Source organism: Monopterus albus, unplaced genomic scaffold (assembly GCF_001952655.1).
Source record: "Monopterus albus unplaced genomic scaffold, M_albus_1.0 scaffold23.1, whole genome shotgun sequence".
NCBI lineage: Eukaryota > Metazoa > Chordata > Actinopteri > Synbranchiformes > Synbranchidae > Monopterus > Monopterus albus.
The window spans coordinates 371,441-389,035 of record NW_018127903.1 but is presented as its reverse complement, the minus strand read 5'-3'; the positions used below and the strand labels follow the sequence as shown (position 1 = coordinate 389,035).

General features: G+C 40.8%; 2 protein-coding genes across 2 annotated transcripts; one reads left to right on the top strand and one right to left on the bottom strand.

Moving 5' to 3' along the window:
* Positions 1–544: 544 nt before the first annotated feature.
* abhd17b (abhydrolase domain containing 17B, depalmitoylase) lies at positions 545–14,014 on the bottom strand. Its single transcript, XM_020594435.1, has 4 exons — positions 13,434–14,014; positions 11,371–11,847; positions 2,692–2,871; positions 545–2,263 (listed from the first exon to the last, which is right to left on the bottom strand). The coding sequence occupies exons 2-4, from the start codon at positions 11,835–11,837 to the stop codon at positions 2,044–2,046; spliced, it is 867 nt and encodes a 288-aa protein (XP_020450091.1). The 5' UTR covers positions 11,838–11,847; positions 13,434–14,014; the 3' UTR covers positions 545–2,043.
* A 196-nt stretch (positions 14,015–14,210) lies between these two features.
* cunh9orf85 (chromosome unknown C9orf85 homolog) lies at positions 14,211–17,144 on the top strand. Its single transcript, XM_020594436.1, has 4 exons — positions 14,211–14,543; positions 14,925–15,031; positions 16,202–16,315; positions 16,706–17,144. The coding sequence occupies exons 1-4, from the start codon at positions 14,442–14,444 to the stop codon at positions 16,953–16,955; spliced, it is 573 nt and encodes a 190-aa protein (XP_020450092.1). The 5' UTR covers positions 14,211–14,441; the 3' UTR covers positions 16,956–17,144.
* Positions 17,145–17,595: the final 451 nt, after the last annotated feature.

The window sequence follows — 17,595 nt, the reverse complement described above, 5'->3', positions numbered from 1 at the left end:
GTAAGACTAAGTACAGCTGAGAGATGACGACAAAAGAGTGTAAAAGAAAAAAAATGACAACATGGCCAGTGCAAATATTATTTACAATGAAAGAAAGCATAGCCTTGTTTATTAGACAGAGCTGGGAAAAAAAGTAGTTTTCAAAACAAGAGACCATCACTACATTCAGGCTATATTTGCTTCCTCTCAACATGTACAGTAAGTTATCAGACAGAAGGTTTACAGTAGCACCCATCGGCTTATTGGTAATACTGTCACTTAACAGTATTTGACTCCTTCTGTGAACACTGGCTCAAGTGTAACACAGGTATTAAAAATACCCATAAGAAGTTTAAGTTTTCTTATGCAAGTCTGTCTTTGTTACATAAACTCCAGAAACTAGCCTTTTGTGGCATGCAGTAGCTTCTCAGGGCACTGACAGTCTGAATGGTGTCATTAGCTGGCTTGTATGTTGTTTTGCCTCACTCAGCACTGACAGGCCAGTTCAGACAGACAACAATAGATCCAAACATACCATGCAGAAAAAATTAAGACAAAAACAAAACACTGCCCATCATTTAATGCTGAGCCGCATACACTGACATAATACGGTACACATAGTGTGACCATACATTTTCAGCTCAAATGTACTCAAGTAAATGTTTCTCTGTAACTTAAAATGCAATATTGTCATTTTTAACTTATCCTGAAGTGAAAATGAATCAACACCAGCCGTTAAGTGTTCACTGTTCAATTCTGATTGGCATTAGTGGTGCACATCTTGACCACAGCACAGACTGCAGCTGCTGCCACAGTAGTTACATTTTTATCATATAAAAAGATTCATCTAGGAAGATCCGATCGAGGTACTTAAGAAGGATCTCTAATATTAACTACATACATTATTTAACATGGTATCTTCAGACCCAAAGACAGAAACACTGTCAACAATGGGCTTCACAATAGTTATTCTAACAAGGCAAATACTTATTTCCAAAGAAGATTCAAATGTTTCATCCCAAAACTGTCCAGCACATCAAGTTCACCGACTGCCGTGTAGTGATACCGGTATTACAGCAGCAATACTAAACTAGGAACTGTGAAAATGCTTTCAAAAGACTGTGTTAGAAAATAACCTGCACTTTATTGGTCAAGGATACACAGCCCAAGCCTTTTAACTGGCTACATGAGCTGCAGATGGTTCCACTGCATGATTAAACAGAGAAGTAGGGACTGAATACAGCTATCAGAACTTTGGAGGTGTTTCTAACAGGGATGTCATTTGTACAAAGTACACTTCTTTGTGTGTCTAAGTCTGCTCTGCAGTGTCTTGTAATAAACGTTTGGCTACACTGGCACAGTTGGATAGTGCCAGTTTGGCCTGTCCATTTCTTCTTTGACAGCTAATATGTGCAAACACCATGTATAATATAAAAAAATGTAATAAAGAGTAATCCAGAAAAAAGAAAATCATGATGACAGCAGTGTGTGGGACCAAACCTGTCCTCACAGTCAGATGGAGTTGAGCTGGGTTAGAGAGAGCCTGGTCCACTTCAGTTTGTAGCAAGGTTGTTTCTCAGAAACTCAAAAGCCTTCAAGAGCTGACCAGAAGTCTCTCAAGAGCCATGGACCATGTCCTTCTCAAAAGGCAACAAAAATGTGACACAGGCGCACACACACACACACACACACACTCATATACTGCACGTACACGTATGTTGTCTGTGCACTGTAAACATCTACTTCCTCTTTCATTCACACACTTTCACAATGTGCAATTTCCAATGTTATATAAAGAAAATCTACAAGCGAGACCAAATACTTGTAATTGCACAGCTGCAGCATGTGGTGTGGATGCTACAGGCAGGCCCTGAGTCCGGGCAACCTGGAGCTTCAAGGAGGAGAGGTGTTTCATAATAAGAGAAGTCAGTAACACACAAACAAACACTTCTACCCGCATTACTTCACAAGAAATAAAAGTGGTACCCTTTGTCCTTCATCCAACCCCTCCTGAACACCAGTGCTTCTTCTCTTCTTCCCTCTCCAACCTTAGTTCAAGCTCTACTACAAGTTAACCAGCTCATGTGCAACAAACTGTTTGAGTCTCTCCAGGTACTGTCCATAAAGCTCCACATCATTGTGTCCTGCTCCTTCCACCCAGAGTGGCTCCACTGGGCGCTGACAGCGTTCATACAGCGCCAGGCCATGGGAGAAGTCAATGACCTCGTCCTCCGTACCGTGTATCACCAGTACTGGCGACGTTACCTTGGCAATCTTGTCAATACTTTGGAGTAAAAAAATAAGGAAGCAGAGAGAAAGTGATGTAAAAACACAGTACAAATGATACCTACAAAAACATTTGAATAGAATGCTGAACATTCACCAAGACCGAAATGGAGCAGAGGTAGTTTGCTGGCAAGCCACTAGAGGGACACTATTTCTGAGCACTATGACTCATTAAGAACAAAAACACTTCCTGATTTGAGTTGACACATCTAAATTTGTCTATATTTGTCAGCTTGTGTGTGTGTGTGTGTGCGTATTTTCCTTGAGGCTAATTCATTCATTCATACAGTGTTTAGTTTTTTTTATAATGTGTGTGAACTTGTTATTCAAATATCAGTGCAGGGAGGCTCTCTGCCTTTCAGTGGATATTAGTGATACCCTTAGCTTGGCTTTCATACATGCCATCTGTCTGAACAGTGCACTCACTTTGGGAAGGCGTCAAAGCAGTAGGTCTTCTTGGTGTCGGGGAAGGCCACTCTCATGCCAGAGGTGAGCGGGGAGTGGAGGATGACTGCAGCGCTCTCATAGCGGGAAGCCAGGTCCACAGAGGGTACGGTGCCAATGCTCTGTCCATACACGATCACGTTCTCTGGTCGGATGCCATACCTAGGAGAAGCACACAGGGTTTCTGAATATCAGGTGGTTCACTGGTATCCTGTCCACTGGCCATGAGCAGGATATTTACAGACATATTCAGGTAGATTCTGTGTGCTCTACCAGATTCTGGCAGGTGTCCAGCTTCACCCTCTGTTAATTATAAAAAGTCAATTGGTTAAAATAGAAAAAGCCAATTTTATATTTTGGAATCCATTATTTAGTGACTGATTTTTTTTTCTCCAAACTGCTCCCCATAAGAGAAGAGAAACTTGCTTTAACCACAATTCTCTAGGTTTCACTCCTCACTTTGTAAATCCACTCCCACTGCCAATTAGTCTCCCATTGTTCTCTCATTTCCCCCACACCTGTGTGCTGACAGAGACTTAGTCATACTTTATTACTGGCTGAAACGTCTTGCCACAGTGACTTGGTGATTATAGGGCCTGCTAAAACAACATCTACAGTGCCTATTAAAAGTATTCGCCCCCTTGAATGTTTTACCACAGATGATTATGAAGAACATGACCAGCTCGAGCAAACAGTCAGCTGACGACCTGAAACCTGCTCTGAGAAAACTACATCCCTGTTTCTGCCACTGCACTGCTGGATAGTGCATAGTAAACAGCCTGACAAAATCTCTGCACTACTCTGTTATTAAAATTAGGAACACTAACATTACAGGCTCAACATTACAGCCTCTGCACTCCTGTAACACGCAGTAAAGAACAACGCACAAACACCAAGTCTAACACCACTCCACACTGCTCTGATGGACTGTTATAATTACCGACTCTATGCACACATTTAACACAACCTTCACATGGGAACGATCTTCAGTAATGTTGGCCTACTGCTCCAAAGGGTAAAAGACTGAAGTATTGGCAATCCACATCAGAGAGAACATGGGAATGTACACACACAGAGAGTAGCAGGAATACAGGAGCTGTTTACTGTTGGTGTGTCAACTGAGTATAAATAGGGGTGAAAATACTGGCACAGCATGGGAAAGTGTTATTGGACACTGTTGAGTGCTGCCGTGTTAACACCATTAGGTCCAACTCTCACGGTTGGCTGACTAGAATATACAATTCATAGACTTGAAAGCCTATCTCAGTTAACCGACATAATACAGCCATTTGAGAGAGATGAAGGATAGTGAGGAGAAAACCAAAATCTATCATTTTTTTACAATCTGGATTAAAAGAAATGACACTGCCCTTTCTGATGTAGACTTTTTAGGACTAACACCTTTAAAAAAAGTCTGCAAAAATCAAGCAATCTGAAAGATAAGTACCACTCGGATGTGTCCTGGTAGAGACCACTTGGTATATAAGCAATTTCACTTAGGCTAAACCAATCCTAAAGACTCACAAACACTCACCACATGGATGGATGGATGTAAAGTAAAGCCCATGAAATGTCAACACACAGAGGTTCAGTTGAAACCATTTGGCATCTTATTCATCAGGTGACATGATACATGGAAAGTGCAACAAGCTGTCCCCAAACCTACAGTAACTCGACATTTATACTTTAACATTCTGTAAGTAGGAGCACTTTGCTAGAGGACTCCTGTAGAAATACAATAAATAATGTAATGCCACTGTAACTGCTGGCCCAGCTGCTTTCTTGGCATTGTTAGATGGACTGCTGTGGGTTTCCTTTCTCACACGTTGAGAAAAGGTCATGCAAAGATGAAGATGACTGTAGTGCAGATCAGCAGCATCATCATCATCATGCATGGCAAAACAGCAATACAACCCAGCACCACACAAATGCAAGTCCACCGAGACCGGCTACCACTGGTGTACACCATACTTCACTGCATCTCAGCTTGAACAGACCATAGCCAGTCACGCTCCACTATTACAGTCCTCGATCGAACCATCACCAGTTTAGTCTCCTGACACCAATCCAATCTATTATGCATCACATCCTCCCTCATTCCCGTATGTCATCTCTCCTTTCCCTTTGGCCGCCCACCTCATTACCCAAAGATCAAAAATATTCTCATCCCATAGCAGCCACTATGACTAAAAGATATTTCAGGATATCCTGAACATATGTACAGATTAGTGTACCAGCTGCACTACAGCAGGGGGATTCTTCACTGAAATGCTCCCGTGATGTGTTCTTATGCACATTTGAACTCATTTCATTTCATTGTATACTTCCACTGCCTTTTCAGAGTTGTTTTGAAACTAAATATATGTTGCAATCTCTGTTTGTTGCTCAATTCTCACAGGTCAGAAAGACCAAATTAAATATTAGGAGGGGAGGATAATAAACATAGAGGACCTTTTTCCTGTTGTTCTGTACTAGCGTGAACAGTCAGGTGAGCGATCACACTCCACCCAACTGACTTAACAGGCACAGCAGCATTTGTCTCAGCCCAACCGATACTGACACTTCAAGCAAAAAAAATTAAACAAACATAAATGGTGAGGTGCCTGCCTGCGTATCCATGCTTGTTAGAATTTCTTCCTTCTATTGGACATCTGAGAAGACGGATAGCGTTTTGATCTAGGTCAATAAGATGACTGAGCAGGAAGTGAGTTTTTCCTGTTAGTTTCTATTGGCCACAGTGTGAGAAGACCTCGGTATGAAAGCTCATTGGAAATCGGTTGCTAGGCTACAACTCAATATTAGCCTAGCAGGATTGACTGCTGGCCCGCCTCCAGAGGGAAAAGAAAAAGATACAGTGCCATTCTGTAGCAGAAAACACACACACATTCTTGTTTTTGTCAATTTCCTGGAGCCTTGCTCCAACTTCAACCATAACCACTGCTTGCCTAGCCCTAAACTTGAACCAAGTCACCACGCTAAAATTCAATGACTTACATGGCAAGGACCAGCATCTGGTCCCCACGAGGAAGGCTGAGTCCCCACAGTGTCACAAAAAAGGTTTTGGCCCCCACATTTGGAATAATGTGTGCACATGCACACACACACACACTATGTAAAAGAGAGAAAGTGGGATGATGGCTTCCATCAGTTTGTTTACTCCTAAGTCAATAAACCATACTTTTTTCACATGTCCAATTTCTTCCAATGTGGTACAACAAATAGTAGACCTGGCATATTCTAGGAGTACTTGTAATGTGTGATAACGGAGGATGTGTAAATCCACTGACTCATAACACTAAGTGAATCATCTGGTCCACTCCCTGCTCAGGTGAAGGGAGTGCTTCATCCAATGTGATGAACAACGAAACATAAGGAGTGTTCATCAGTGTGCTTGGCTAAGCTTACGTGGTGAGACTGCTAGGCTGGCTGCCCTCTGTCATATGACTGTTGAGTAAGCAAAAAAGCAGCCTACACGAGCATGTCAACATGTGGGTTTGCTGACAGCTTAAGGAGAAAAAGATTGACAGAACACAAAAACAGACCAAGGGGGAAAAAAAAATAATCAGGAACTAGTGTTGAAAATGCCAGTTGGTAGGAAAACCATACAATGACATAGTCCAACAAGCAGAGAGAGCTGCTCTTTTCTTTATAATGAGCGTCTGATCAAACATGAGTAACATGCACAAGGGACGTAGGCAGCCGACTAATGTGAGGCAATGCAGAGAGGCCTTTTGATGTGATAAAGTCAGGTCGATTTACGTTCAGCGGGGTCGGACCCTTTTTTGATCACGCAGGCAGTCAGTCCCCAAACCAGCACAGACATCAGACACAAACTGTCAAAAAGGCAGAAAATATGATATGATATTCAGGGCTTTATTTACTCAAATCTTTGACGAGTGTCACACTAAGAAGGTTATGTACCTCCAAAAGTGGAAAGGTATGCAAGGCCAAGGATAATAGGAAAAAAAAAAAATTGTGATTTCATTCATTCAAGGTTTTCAACATTTTCTGTTAATAAATCCCAATTAACTTTTAACTGTGCTCATGAATGGAGCTGAAAGCCCCACATTTTTGTTGATTAATAAAAGGCCAAAGTTACAGCAGGGGACCAACATCAAAGGGCTGTGCTTGTTGAGTTGGTATATCATCAGGGGTTTGGAGGCCTCAGAGTGTTGCCAACCAAAAGTGTTTCATGCATGGCATCATAAGCAGTTTGTGCTGGGGCTGTTAACATAACACACACTGTAGCTGAACAGCCTGCGCAGCTCTCAGACTGACATGGCAATAGAGGAGGTAGCTGTCAGTGATCAATGTCTCCCATCCACAAATTTCAAAATTGATGTTTGTCATTTGGTTAAGCCAGAAAAAGCATACTAAATAGACTTGGGGAACTGACCAATGATCTTTTATTAATTTGTTTTTGTTTTTTTTTGTAGTAGAGCATCCTGATCAGATGATTTTGTGCTCCAGCAGGACAAGTGCATCATCCCTTCAAAGTGTTTATCTTCTAGTTTTCATAAAGTGACAAAACAGGGCTCTTCTAGAATACAGGATGTTATAAAAGTGACAATATAAATGTTATAAAAACATAATCAAGACGATGCTTCGTGTTAAGGGTAAGTTAGGTCTGGAAAATAGCGTTGCTTATTGTGGGGCTCTGAAGATTTAAGACGGCATGGCCTGACACCCACGTCTTTGGGGCCAAATAATAGGTAAACATCATTTAACCTGTATATTGAACTTCCATATGAATTCTCTCTCATTCTTTGGCACATTTAATTCTGTATTATTGACTTCTTAGGTTTAATGTCTACATTGCGTTTGACACTCATGAGAAAATAAAGTGAACACAGATCGATGGCCTGCATCTCTTCTGTGGCACACAGTCCATATCTGACTTCAGGAAGAAGAACCATGTACAAAAGCAAAATCCTAAAACCCTGAATTACATTATCTCATGACCTGCTCCTAAACAGTGGCCTGTGTTTGACAGACATCCAACACTTTATATGTGACTGTCATTCTGTACATGTGACACCGTGTTTGAGACTGATGTAGGGCTAATACCTGCCATGCTATTTTTAATAATCAGCATCATGTAGAGCATGTACAGAAACAGTTCACTTGTTCCAGCTTTTACATCCCCTGGGCCTAACACCAGCAGGTAAATGGCCTCCCCATCTGATCGGGGTATAAAAGCTTAGTTGGCCTAGGCAAATTAGGTAGTGCCAATATAGAGTGCTGTTATTCAAATTTAGCTTCAGATATTTAGCTAATATTTTCAAGTTTAGAGTCAACTGTGATGACATGCAGGACTTACCATGCATCACACGATTATCAAAATACGTATTAACAAAGCAATCATTGTCAATGACATTCCATTATAGTTATAGTATGAATTCCTCAACATAATGCATCTGTTCAGGCAGTAAAAACTGAGCCTGGGCCACACAGTGTGTCAAAGACAAGCACAGAAGGTGGGTCACAACATGCATATTTCCATTTAACTATGTATATAGCTTGTATAAGAAGAGCAGCCTACAGTTAGGGTGTGCACTATTCATCTCTGCTCAACTAAAGTGAAATTTCAAAGATAATTTTTGCACCAGTCATGACTAAATGAGGGATCAGGAGAATCCTTAGTGTATTAACAACAGAAAAAGGAGCAGAACAACACAGGGGCCTTAAGAGCCACTTTTTGCTTTAAGTAGTTGGTGCTGTGTATAGAAATAAAAAGAAAGAATGTGTTTCAGACTGTCCAGAAGGCCTTCCTCACATTCGACATTGTAACTAAAGCATCTGTGTGGCATTCAGCATCTGTGTGGTATTCCTGAAAAGAAGGGTGCTACATTGAAAATGGGAGTGACAGAAAAGCAAAGGAATGTATTTGATCACACACACACACCAACACAGAGCGTCAGGCCACCAGAAAAGCGGGTTCTTCTTCACAGCCGTAGCCCATTTCCTGTATGTAGGAGCTTTATGAGTTAAGAGTTTCCTGCTTAACTTATCAGCTTCCTTACATGAAAAGGTCCTTATTTAGAGAAAACTAAAAATATTCAGTGAAATGGTAGAAATAGTGTAAAATGTAACAGACGTGCTGTGTGAGCCTCACAGCAAAAGTCAGTAGCTAAAGAAACAGTAACATTTTGTAATCAGTGGCTCCTCCAGCACTTCAGCACATTTTAAACCTCTGCAATGCCAACACCTTCTTTTGCCATGTTCAGAAAACACGGCCACATCAGCACTAACACAAGACAAGGCTAGTTTTTTCCCTCTGTGCCCGTTTCTCTTCCAGCAGTTTTAATTGTCCTGAGCACACATTCCTGTCTCCTCTCTTGGTCATTTGTTTGTCTTCCAACAGGAAGTGGACAAACACAACTTACTGGCTGAGTGGATGAAGTTTTATTTCCCCCTCATCTACATAAACAAAAGGCACAAATATGATAGACATTACTTTCACTCTCTCACACACAGATACAGTAAACACTGTACACGCCTCCACATCCTGTTCTCAGTCAGAACAGGTGCACAGTAATAGCATCTGTCTTGTATGCATGTGTAGGGCTACAACCAATAGTTATTATCATTACCGCTCAATCTGTTAACTACTTCATCTGTAGATTAAGAAAATAATGAAACACACCTAGCATAATTTTTCAAAGCCCAATGTGTCATTGTAATGGCATTTATCAGTATATCCATTTATATTGTTCATTTTCATATTAAGCTATAGTCTGGTAACTAACTGTGGTAACCTTTCACACACTGAACAAGTGAACTCTGTTTCTGCTGACACACTGAATGCCTAAGGTATCTTTGTTTGCTGCAAGAAGCAACTGTAATATCCGTAGACCTTGAAATTATCTCATGTGAACCACTATGTTTTGGAATTTAGAAACTCTTTGAATACAGATACATTATTGTTCTCAGCGCACCCTCCTCTTGTGTGTGACGTTATTCTCTGCCTTATATTGAACTGAATCTTCCTTTACTCTTTGAGTCTCTGTAACAAGCATCTCCAAGTGCTGTTGTAGACTTCTCCTTTCTGCAGAAATAAATTACACTGAAGATGTATCCATCTCAATTCTTTCTATTTCTCACTCTCTGATGGTTGTTCATATATTATACAGTATTAAAGGAAACAATTTTTTTCCTTAACAGTCATCATGTTGCTTGCTTTGCCGTAGCCATAGTCAAAGTGCAACTGTATTTTATTTACTATTATATCAAGTATTTGAGAGGTTGGAACTGGCAAATATTGAACATGTTTGCTTGAAAAGTGACTCAAACAAATAATTAAAATGATCAGAACAGTTGCCAATGAATTTTCTGTTGATGGACTAATTGATTACTAGACTAATAGTGTTTGTACATGTGTATGTACTGAATATTTGTAGAACCTCAATACAAAGGCCCCAGAGACATGGAGTAGGACAAAAGAAGGAGATGCTGAGAGGGTGGAAGACAATAAGCAGAGGCCCTTAAACATAGATGTAAGGAAGTGAAGGACATGAGAGTAGACTGACCGATGAATACTGCTGACGTGTAGGAAGGCACTGTCTGGAGGAAGTTACTAAAGGTGAGAAAACACGTTTCCTAGTAGTTCAGTTGTATAAATTTCTTGCTTGTTTCACTGTAGTTACAGAGCTTTGATACAAGATAACAATTGCTAATCAGAAGAAGAATCTGAAGCCAATAAATATGAGTCTGCTGATAATCAGTCTATTCATAGCCTACAGAACAAATAGATGCAGCAGAGCACCCACTAACACCTACATATGGCTGGGCAGAGTAATCTCAGAAAACACACTCCTTATTATCACCTACTAGAACATCATGTCATCTTAAACTTCCATTTCGCATCTCTCCACCTATGACTTTATCAGGTTCAACTTAACCACCACTCCACCCATCTCATTCTACACTCTTCACATTTTCTTACTCTACCTCTTTTTGTTATGCCAGTGGGGCTCTATGATTCTTCCCCATCAGTTCAGTTTCCTCTGGGTTTATTTTACGCCACCTTTTACTTCACCAGTCCCCAACGGTTTCTTTTAGCACCTTGTGAAACTTCCCTATAGCTGCAGACATTCACTGCATAAGAGAACCAAGAAATGCTGGCATTCATTCACAACATCATCTCGCTCTACTAATGAAAAGCTGTCAACGAAAATGACACCAGCAGACATTTGTTATTAATATGACACTCTCCTCACTGTTTACACAGCTGGTGGCTTAATCTGTGACTTACTAAATAGGGAAAAACTACAAGAGTAATTCAGACTAGAACATAATCATGCAATTTTGCTTGCATTATTTATATACATCCATGTTATGTCACTTCCCTTCCCCCTTAAGATCTGGGCTATGATACTATATTAGGCATGCAATTTAAAACCATGAAATGCATGTCAAGTCTCACATACAATATTATTTAATTTGTTATACTAGATGCTGTCACTAATTAGAATTTTCTGAGTGCCTGACACATAGAAGCCACACAGGCTTATGGTTTCACTCTTATATAAATCAATTACTGAATCTGTGTGCTACTCAGCTTCACTAACATCACTGCATTCATCACTTCTAATCAATTACTCTATCCTTCCTCTCATATACAGGTGCCCCCCCCATCTCCCCTCCATCATTTGTCCTCACCTTGACCGGAGTGCCTGCCAGGCAGCATCTACGTCAGCATACAGGTTCTTCTCTGAGGGTTTCCCAGAACTCACCCCGTAACCCGAGTAGTCGTAGGAGAAGACGTTGCAGTTGATCCGTGAACCCAGACCAATGTAGAAGCTGCTCATCTGGCCCAAGTCCACTGCGTTTCCGTGGGAGAATAATAGCGTGTAACGAGCATTGGGTGAGCAGCGAACAAACATGCAGGCAATGCGGTTCCCTCTAGAGGTGCGTGTCATGAAACACTCAATGGCATCCTTCTCACGGGCAGAGTACTGCCAGTCAGCACGCTCGGAGAGGTGCAGCGTCCATCTGCTGCCACTCTCGTCACACATGAGGCTGTAGGTGGGCTCTGGGGGCAGGAAGGCCAACTTGGAGGCGATCTTGCTAGGGCACGGCGGACAGCAGAACAGACAGCATAGCTCGCTGAAGGATAAGTGGTTCATCCTCAAAACACTGTGACAGGAAGAGTGAGCATGGTTATAACAGAAAGAAAGATTTCATCAGATGATAAAAGAAAACAGGGAGTTTCATCAAATAAAGAGCATCTGGGCTCTCTCAAACAACTGAAGCACTTATTTACCACTGCATTCCCTCCAGAGTAATCACAAGGAAAACATCACAAGAGCAAATCTGTGCCACAAAGCTCTTGTTCTCTCTGAATGATGTTCTAGGTGGGGTGGGGCATACGATGGTGCAAGATTGGAGGTCAACTGGGCTGCTGTCGCTTTTTTATTAATACACTATCAATTCCACTCTCCACAATGCATGGCTTTTTTCAGCCAAGATGATAAAACAGATACAGTGCTGACCCTGATTGAGTGTTTGTTCTCTGTCTGCCTCAAGGCTCCAAAATCACTCAGTACTGTCTTAAAAGGCTGTCTTGTTTCACCCTGCATCTGGACCCCCACCTAAGGTTACCTCTCCTCTTTAGGTTATGACGGTGTGTTGTGCACAGTATTTGCAACGAAAGTGCTAGAAGTAACACGACACCCTGTTATTACAACATTGCAATTACACACCTGAGTCTATATAATTATGACTCCAGGATATGACTATTGTTTGAAGTCCATTGTTGCACATTTGTCATAATGTAAGGAGCTTTCATTTTAGACATCTGGGTCCTGCCGTAGAAAAGCATCCCAACAGCATAGCACTACCACCACAGCTTCAAGGTGGAGATAGTGTCCCTTCTGCTAACATGCAACGTTTAGATTATACCAAAACTAGAGCCCATAAGGTAAATCTCATTAGAGCCAACTTCATATGTCTTCTGGCAAAAAAACTACACAGGAAGTCAGGTGACCTTTTTAACAGTGAGTTATTACTGTTAAACTATGAAGCAGACAATTGTTGCCTGCCTGAAGGAGCTACAGATTTCTATAGGCCTATGGCAAACACGCTCAGTACTCTTCTTGCACACTTAATTTTCTAAACTGTCCTTTTCATCTTTTACAGTTGTTCATACTATACTCAGCCACGGAAAGTTTCAAGTTTCACCATGTAATGGATGTTTTGAATGGTCCTTTGTCGTTATGATGTAGTTTGACAAAAGAAATCATCTAACCAGCAGGTGGACCTCCAGATACAGGTGGATTAAGCCTAAAAAATCACACAGGTGACTTCGATTCAATTTAATTACATGTGTGCCACTTATATAAAACTGTAGCGTCACCAGAGATTAGTAAGAAGTCTCTCTATCGCCACACTTGTAATCTATGGATGTTAATGTTTCTTCTGCAAGATGCTGACTTCCCAAAACACGCGGCAGCAAAATACATAATCCAGACTGTTAGCTTAGGATAGACCCCAAAATGCTCCACAATGTTCCTGGCATGGAACCAGGCTGGAGCCCCGCAATTATTTACTGTAAACTGGTGGTGGAGGCAGTAATGTGTTTACAGTGATTCTGGGTTGGTTTATGGAGGCTTTTTCCAGACACAATTTATTGCCAAGAATGATATACCAGTCAGCCAGCGACACCAAACATGCAAGTGTGCGTATGTCTCTTTAAAAACTGGCCGCAGAGATTGTCACATTACCTGGACGTTTGTTTTGTTTTCTTCTTTTTTTGAGGTGATAGTATTGGCCAATTTCGCCACAGTCAAGTGTTATCTTCGCTACAAGCCAACCAACTTATCTTCTGCTCGAAACCAGGAGGTTGTAAAGGTTATCCTTGGTCAGATTACCCCGTGTTCCGTGTCCTATTTGTTAACGATGTCACGTAAGGTGTGTGTATCCCTCCAGTAAAGCTGAGAGTTGCTAGCTAGGCGCTTCGTCCTCCCGGTCCAGACTCCGTCCGAAACTGTCGCTTCTTTTTCCTGGGCTCTGTTTTCTCAACATATGATCCTGAATAAGAACGAGGTTTTTTCATTCATAACGTCAAGTCTAAATCAGCTACCCAACCGCAGGGGTAGACTATATTCAATAAAAGTATAAAATTGCCTGAAGTCTTCACACGCCCGTACTGATTTACCAAACAGCTTACAGCAGTATCCCTTGACTCCAACACATCAACGTATCACTCGACTTGCTATCTTCTTGGCTCCAGTGGCCTGAGAGGCGGTGATTGACAGCTACATGAACAAATATCAAAGAAGGTAATAAAACAAATCCACCAATAGCACAAAGCAGGGTTATTTATGGGCGTGTCTGTCTACGCCGCAGAGTGGTGACCTAATGCTTAAATTGACGTTTAGGTGAACCAATCGGAGGTTAATATTTTGAAGGCACAGTCCAATCAGTATTGATTGAAGCGTTTCTAGCTGTTTAGTTGATGAGGTAATTGAAGATATAAATGCTTTTTTTTATTATTATTATTAACCGTGTTTGTAAGTGTAAAAAGAGAGTTGGAATTTCCCCCATTTATGCTATGAAACAGCTATTTAGTTTGATTTATTTTAATCACTTGAGAAAGATAGATGATTGGTGCTTGGCCAATGATGTTGTGATCGTACTTCTTCCGGGTTAGTACTTTTACTGGCACGGTAGCATAGATGTGCATGGTTGACGGATTTGTATTCACATATAACATGAGTAACTAAAATAGGATGAGTCTACAGAAAGGTAATGTATCACGGTCGCGAGGCCAGAGGCATCAAAACACCACTGCTTTCAAGAATGACAAGTACGGAGCGACAGTACAAGTGAAGGTGTGTAAACTTAGGATTCTTGTATGTGTGTGTGTCTCTAGTCTGCACACGTGTCTAGTCTGTACAAGTACTCAACTAAAGGGATTTAAAGGTTTTGAGTTAACGCTAGCCGAGGTTGTATAGTAGGATAGGCCTACGTTATACAGATAACAATGTGCTTTTGTGTAGGTTACAATATTTTGTGTCTGCTGGCCATCCTGAAACAGTACTGTTGCAAAATGTTAATGAACATATACTGTAGTCAGGTTTGGCTTGTGCAAGCAATGCATAGCATATTTTCGACTTCAGGCATAGTTGTCAATGACAATACATTTTCTTTGTCGAAGCCATTTTATAACATTATTATGGTAACATTCCCTGCTCTTGTGATCTTAATTGTAGAAGGGAAAATCAAAGACCCATGATGGACTCTGTCAACACTGTAAAGGTGTTCTTGAGTGGAAAGTCAAGTACAACAAATATAAGCCACTAACACAGCCCCGAAAATGGTGAGTACCCACTGGGACTGCAGACGTTATTTACAGTGGGTACGACACAGAATATTTGACATTTTTGCAGATTTGTTAAAAAAGAAAAACTGAAATATCACATGGTCATAAGTATTCAGACCCTTTGCTGTGACACTCATATATTTAACTTAGGTGCTGTCCATTTCTTCTGATCATCCCTGAGATGGTTCTACACCTTCATTTGAGTCCAGCTGTGTTTGATTATACTGATTGGACGTGATTAGGAAAGCCACACACCTGTCTATATAAGACCCTACAGCTCACAGTGCATGTCAGAGCAAATGAGAATCATGAGGTCAAAGGAACAGAGCCCTGACTTAAACCCCATTGAGCATCTCTGGAGAGACCTGAAAATGGCTGTCCACCAACGTTTACCATCCAACCTGACAGCACTGGAGAGGATCTGCAAGGAGGAATGGCAGAGGATCCCCAAATGCAGGTGTGAAAACTTGTTGCATCATTCCCAAAAAGACTCATGGCTGTATTAGCTCAAAAGGGTGCTTCTACTAAATACTGAGCAAAGGGTCTGAATACTTATGACCATGTGATATTTCAGTTTTTCTTTTTTAATAAATCTGCAAAAATGTCAAAAATTCTGTGTTTTTCTGTCAATATGGGGTGCTGTGTGTACATTAATGAGGAAAAAAATGAACTTAAATGATTTTAGCATATGGCTGCAATATAACAGTGAAAAATTTAAGGGGGTCTGAATACTTTCCGTACCCACTGTATCTCCACTGCTACAACTGTCCAGCACTTCAAAATTTGTTAGTGAACAGGTCGGTAGTAATTGTCACCCCTGATTCACGAGCAGACAATCAACATGAGCTGTAATTATGTTTTGGTTAAATAATCTGTATCTTTATTTATCAGTCAAAGTACTTGCAAGTTACAGGCTGATCACAGCTAAGATTTCCTTCTTTTCCCTGTTTCATGTCAGTGTCTCATAGGATCATGTTGACCCTCTGGTCAGGTTACATAAGAGTAGACCCAAAAAGGCACACATTGATTTAAAGGAACTGCTGGAAGTTTAAACCTGTCTGATGACTTTCCACAGACTTGCATAACTGCATATGTCCACTTTATAGGTGTGTCACACTTGTAACAGCATGTGTCACAAATTTGTGCATTTGTGTGTTCCTCTTTCAGTGTAAAGTGTTCTCAAAAGACTGTCAAGGATGCGTATCACATCATTTGTAAGCCCTGTTCTCTTCAGCTAGAGATCTGCTGCAAGTGTGGGAAGAAAGAGAACATCGTTATTCCGTGAGTAGTTCTGTATTGTTAGTGTGTGTTTATTTGTGGCCACAATCAAACATAAATTGGAGTAATAACTATCATTTTGTATTCTGCCGTTACATAAATTACTCATGTTTTTCTGCCATCTTGTGGACAATGAGGTACATTACTACTGATTTTTGGAATCTTTCTGATCTTCGGAACAATTAATTAGGATTGTAGTTTCAGACTTTGCATTGCCATTTAATGTGTTTAACACATTGTTTTACTTTTTATTTGCTTCTTTGTTTACATTATGATATGACATTGAAACAAAGTCTGGGGGATTTTTTTTTTCCCCTTTGCCTTAATGAAAGTACATGTTAATGTGTGATATCATGTGCCAGTGCCTCATGTTGAGTTGATCTCCTTATGTAGGGTAGGCTCACATCTTGACACCAAAGAAGAAGATGGTGAACAGAGAAAGAATGAACGGGGTCGAGGGAAGAAGGAAATGGATGACTTTGACAGGTCTGGGGGATATGATGATGATGATGATGATGATGATGACTTTGGTCATCTTGATGATGAGGACAACGAAGACTTTGTCAACAATTCAGGACCAGAGACAACTCAAAGCAAGTCTGCTGTACTACCAGATGTGTCCCAAGTTCATGTTAAAGACTAAAGACAGTCAGAGGGCTCTTTAAGTGGAATTTATTTAAGCTTGTATACCAAACATGTTTTTAATCAAAGTACAGTGTGAGGCTTAGGACGTGGCTACACTCACATTACTACTGTAAATAAATTGATGTTACTGGTTTGATGCAAAACCTGGAAGATGAGTAAATGTTGTCATCAGGCAGTTGAAAAAGTTCCCAGGTGATTTAAAGAGTTTGGTTTTTTTTTTATTTAATTGGGTCTTGTACAAACTATTGTATGCATTCAAAAATTTAAAGAGTTTGGTGCCTGATATATAGATAGATGATAGATAGATATATAAAATTCATTTCTCATTGATCTGTTGGAGCCACTCTTTCAGTGTAGGAGTCACAGGTCCAAGTGCTCCTACTAACATTGGAACCACTTTGGCCTTCACCTTCCACATCCTCTCCAATTCCTGGTACTTCTCATACTCCCTTCTTCTTGATGTTGCTCTCACTTAGAACTGCTATGTTTTTCACCACTACCTCCTTCTGTTCCTTGTCTGTTACAGTGATGTCTGGTTGGTTGGCCAGTACCTTCCTGTCTGCCTGGATGTTTGTGCATTTTCCCTGAGGCAAATTCATGCAGTGTTTTTGTTGTGGCTTTTAATTTGTGTGTGTGTG

Bases quoted from the DNA above. Each gene is read 5' to 3' on its own strand.
- abhd17b (XM_020594435.1), bottom strand. From the start codon at position 11,837: ATGAACCACTTATCCTTCAGCGAGCTATGCTGTCTGTTCTGCTGTCCG. The intron at 2,872-11,370 runs GTGAGGACAAAT...TGCTTCTCCTAG, and splicing joins TGGCAGGCACTCCGGTCAAG to GTATGGCATCCGACCAGAGA. The intron at 2,264-2,691 runs GTGAGTGCACTG...TTTACTCCAAAG, and splicing joins TGCTTTGACGCCTTCCCAAA to TATTGACAAGATTGCCAAGG.
- cunh9orf85 (XM_020594436.1), top strand. From the start codon at position 14,442: ATGAGTCTACAGAAAGGTAATGTATCACGGTCGCGAGGCCAGAGGCAT. The intron at 15,032-16,201 runs GTGAGTACCCAC...TTCCTCTTTCAG, and splicing joins CTAACACAGCCCCGAAAATG to TGTAAAGTGTTCTCAAAAGA. The intron at 16,316-16,705 runs GTGAGTAGTTCT...CTCCTTATGTAG, and splicing joins AAAGAGAACATCGTTATTCC to GGTAGGCTCACATCTTGACA.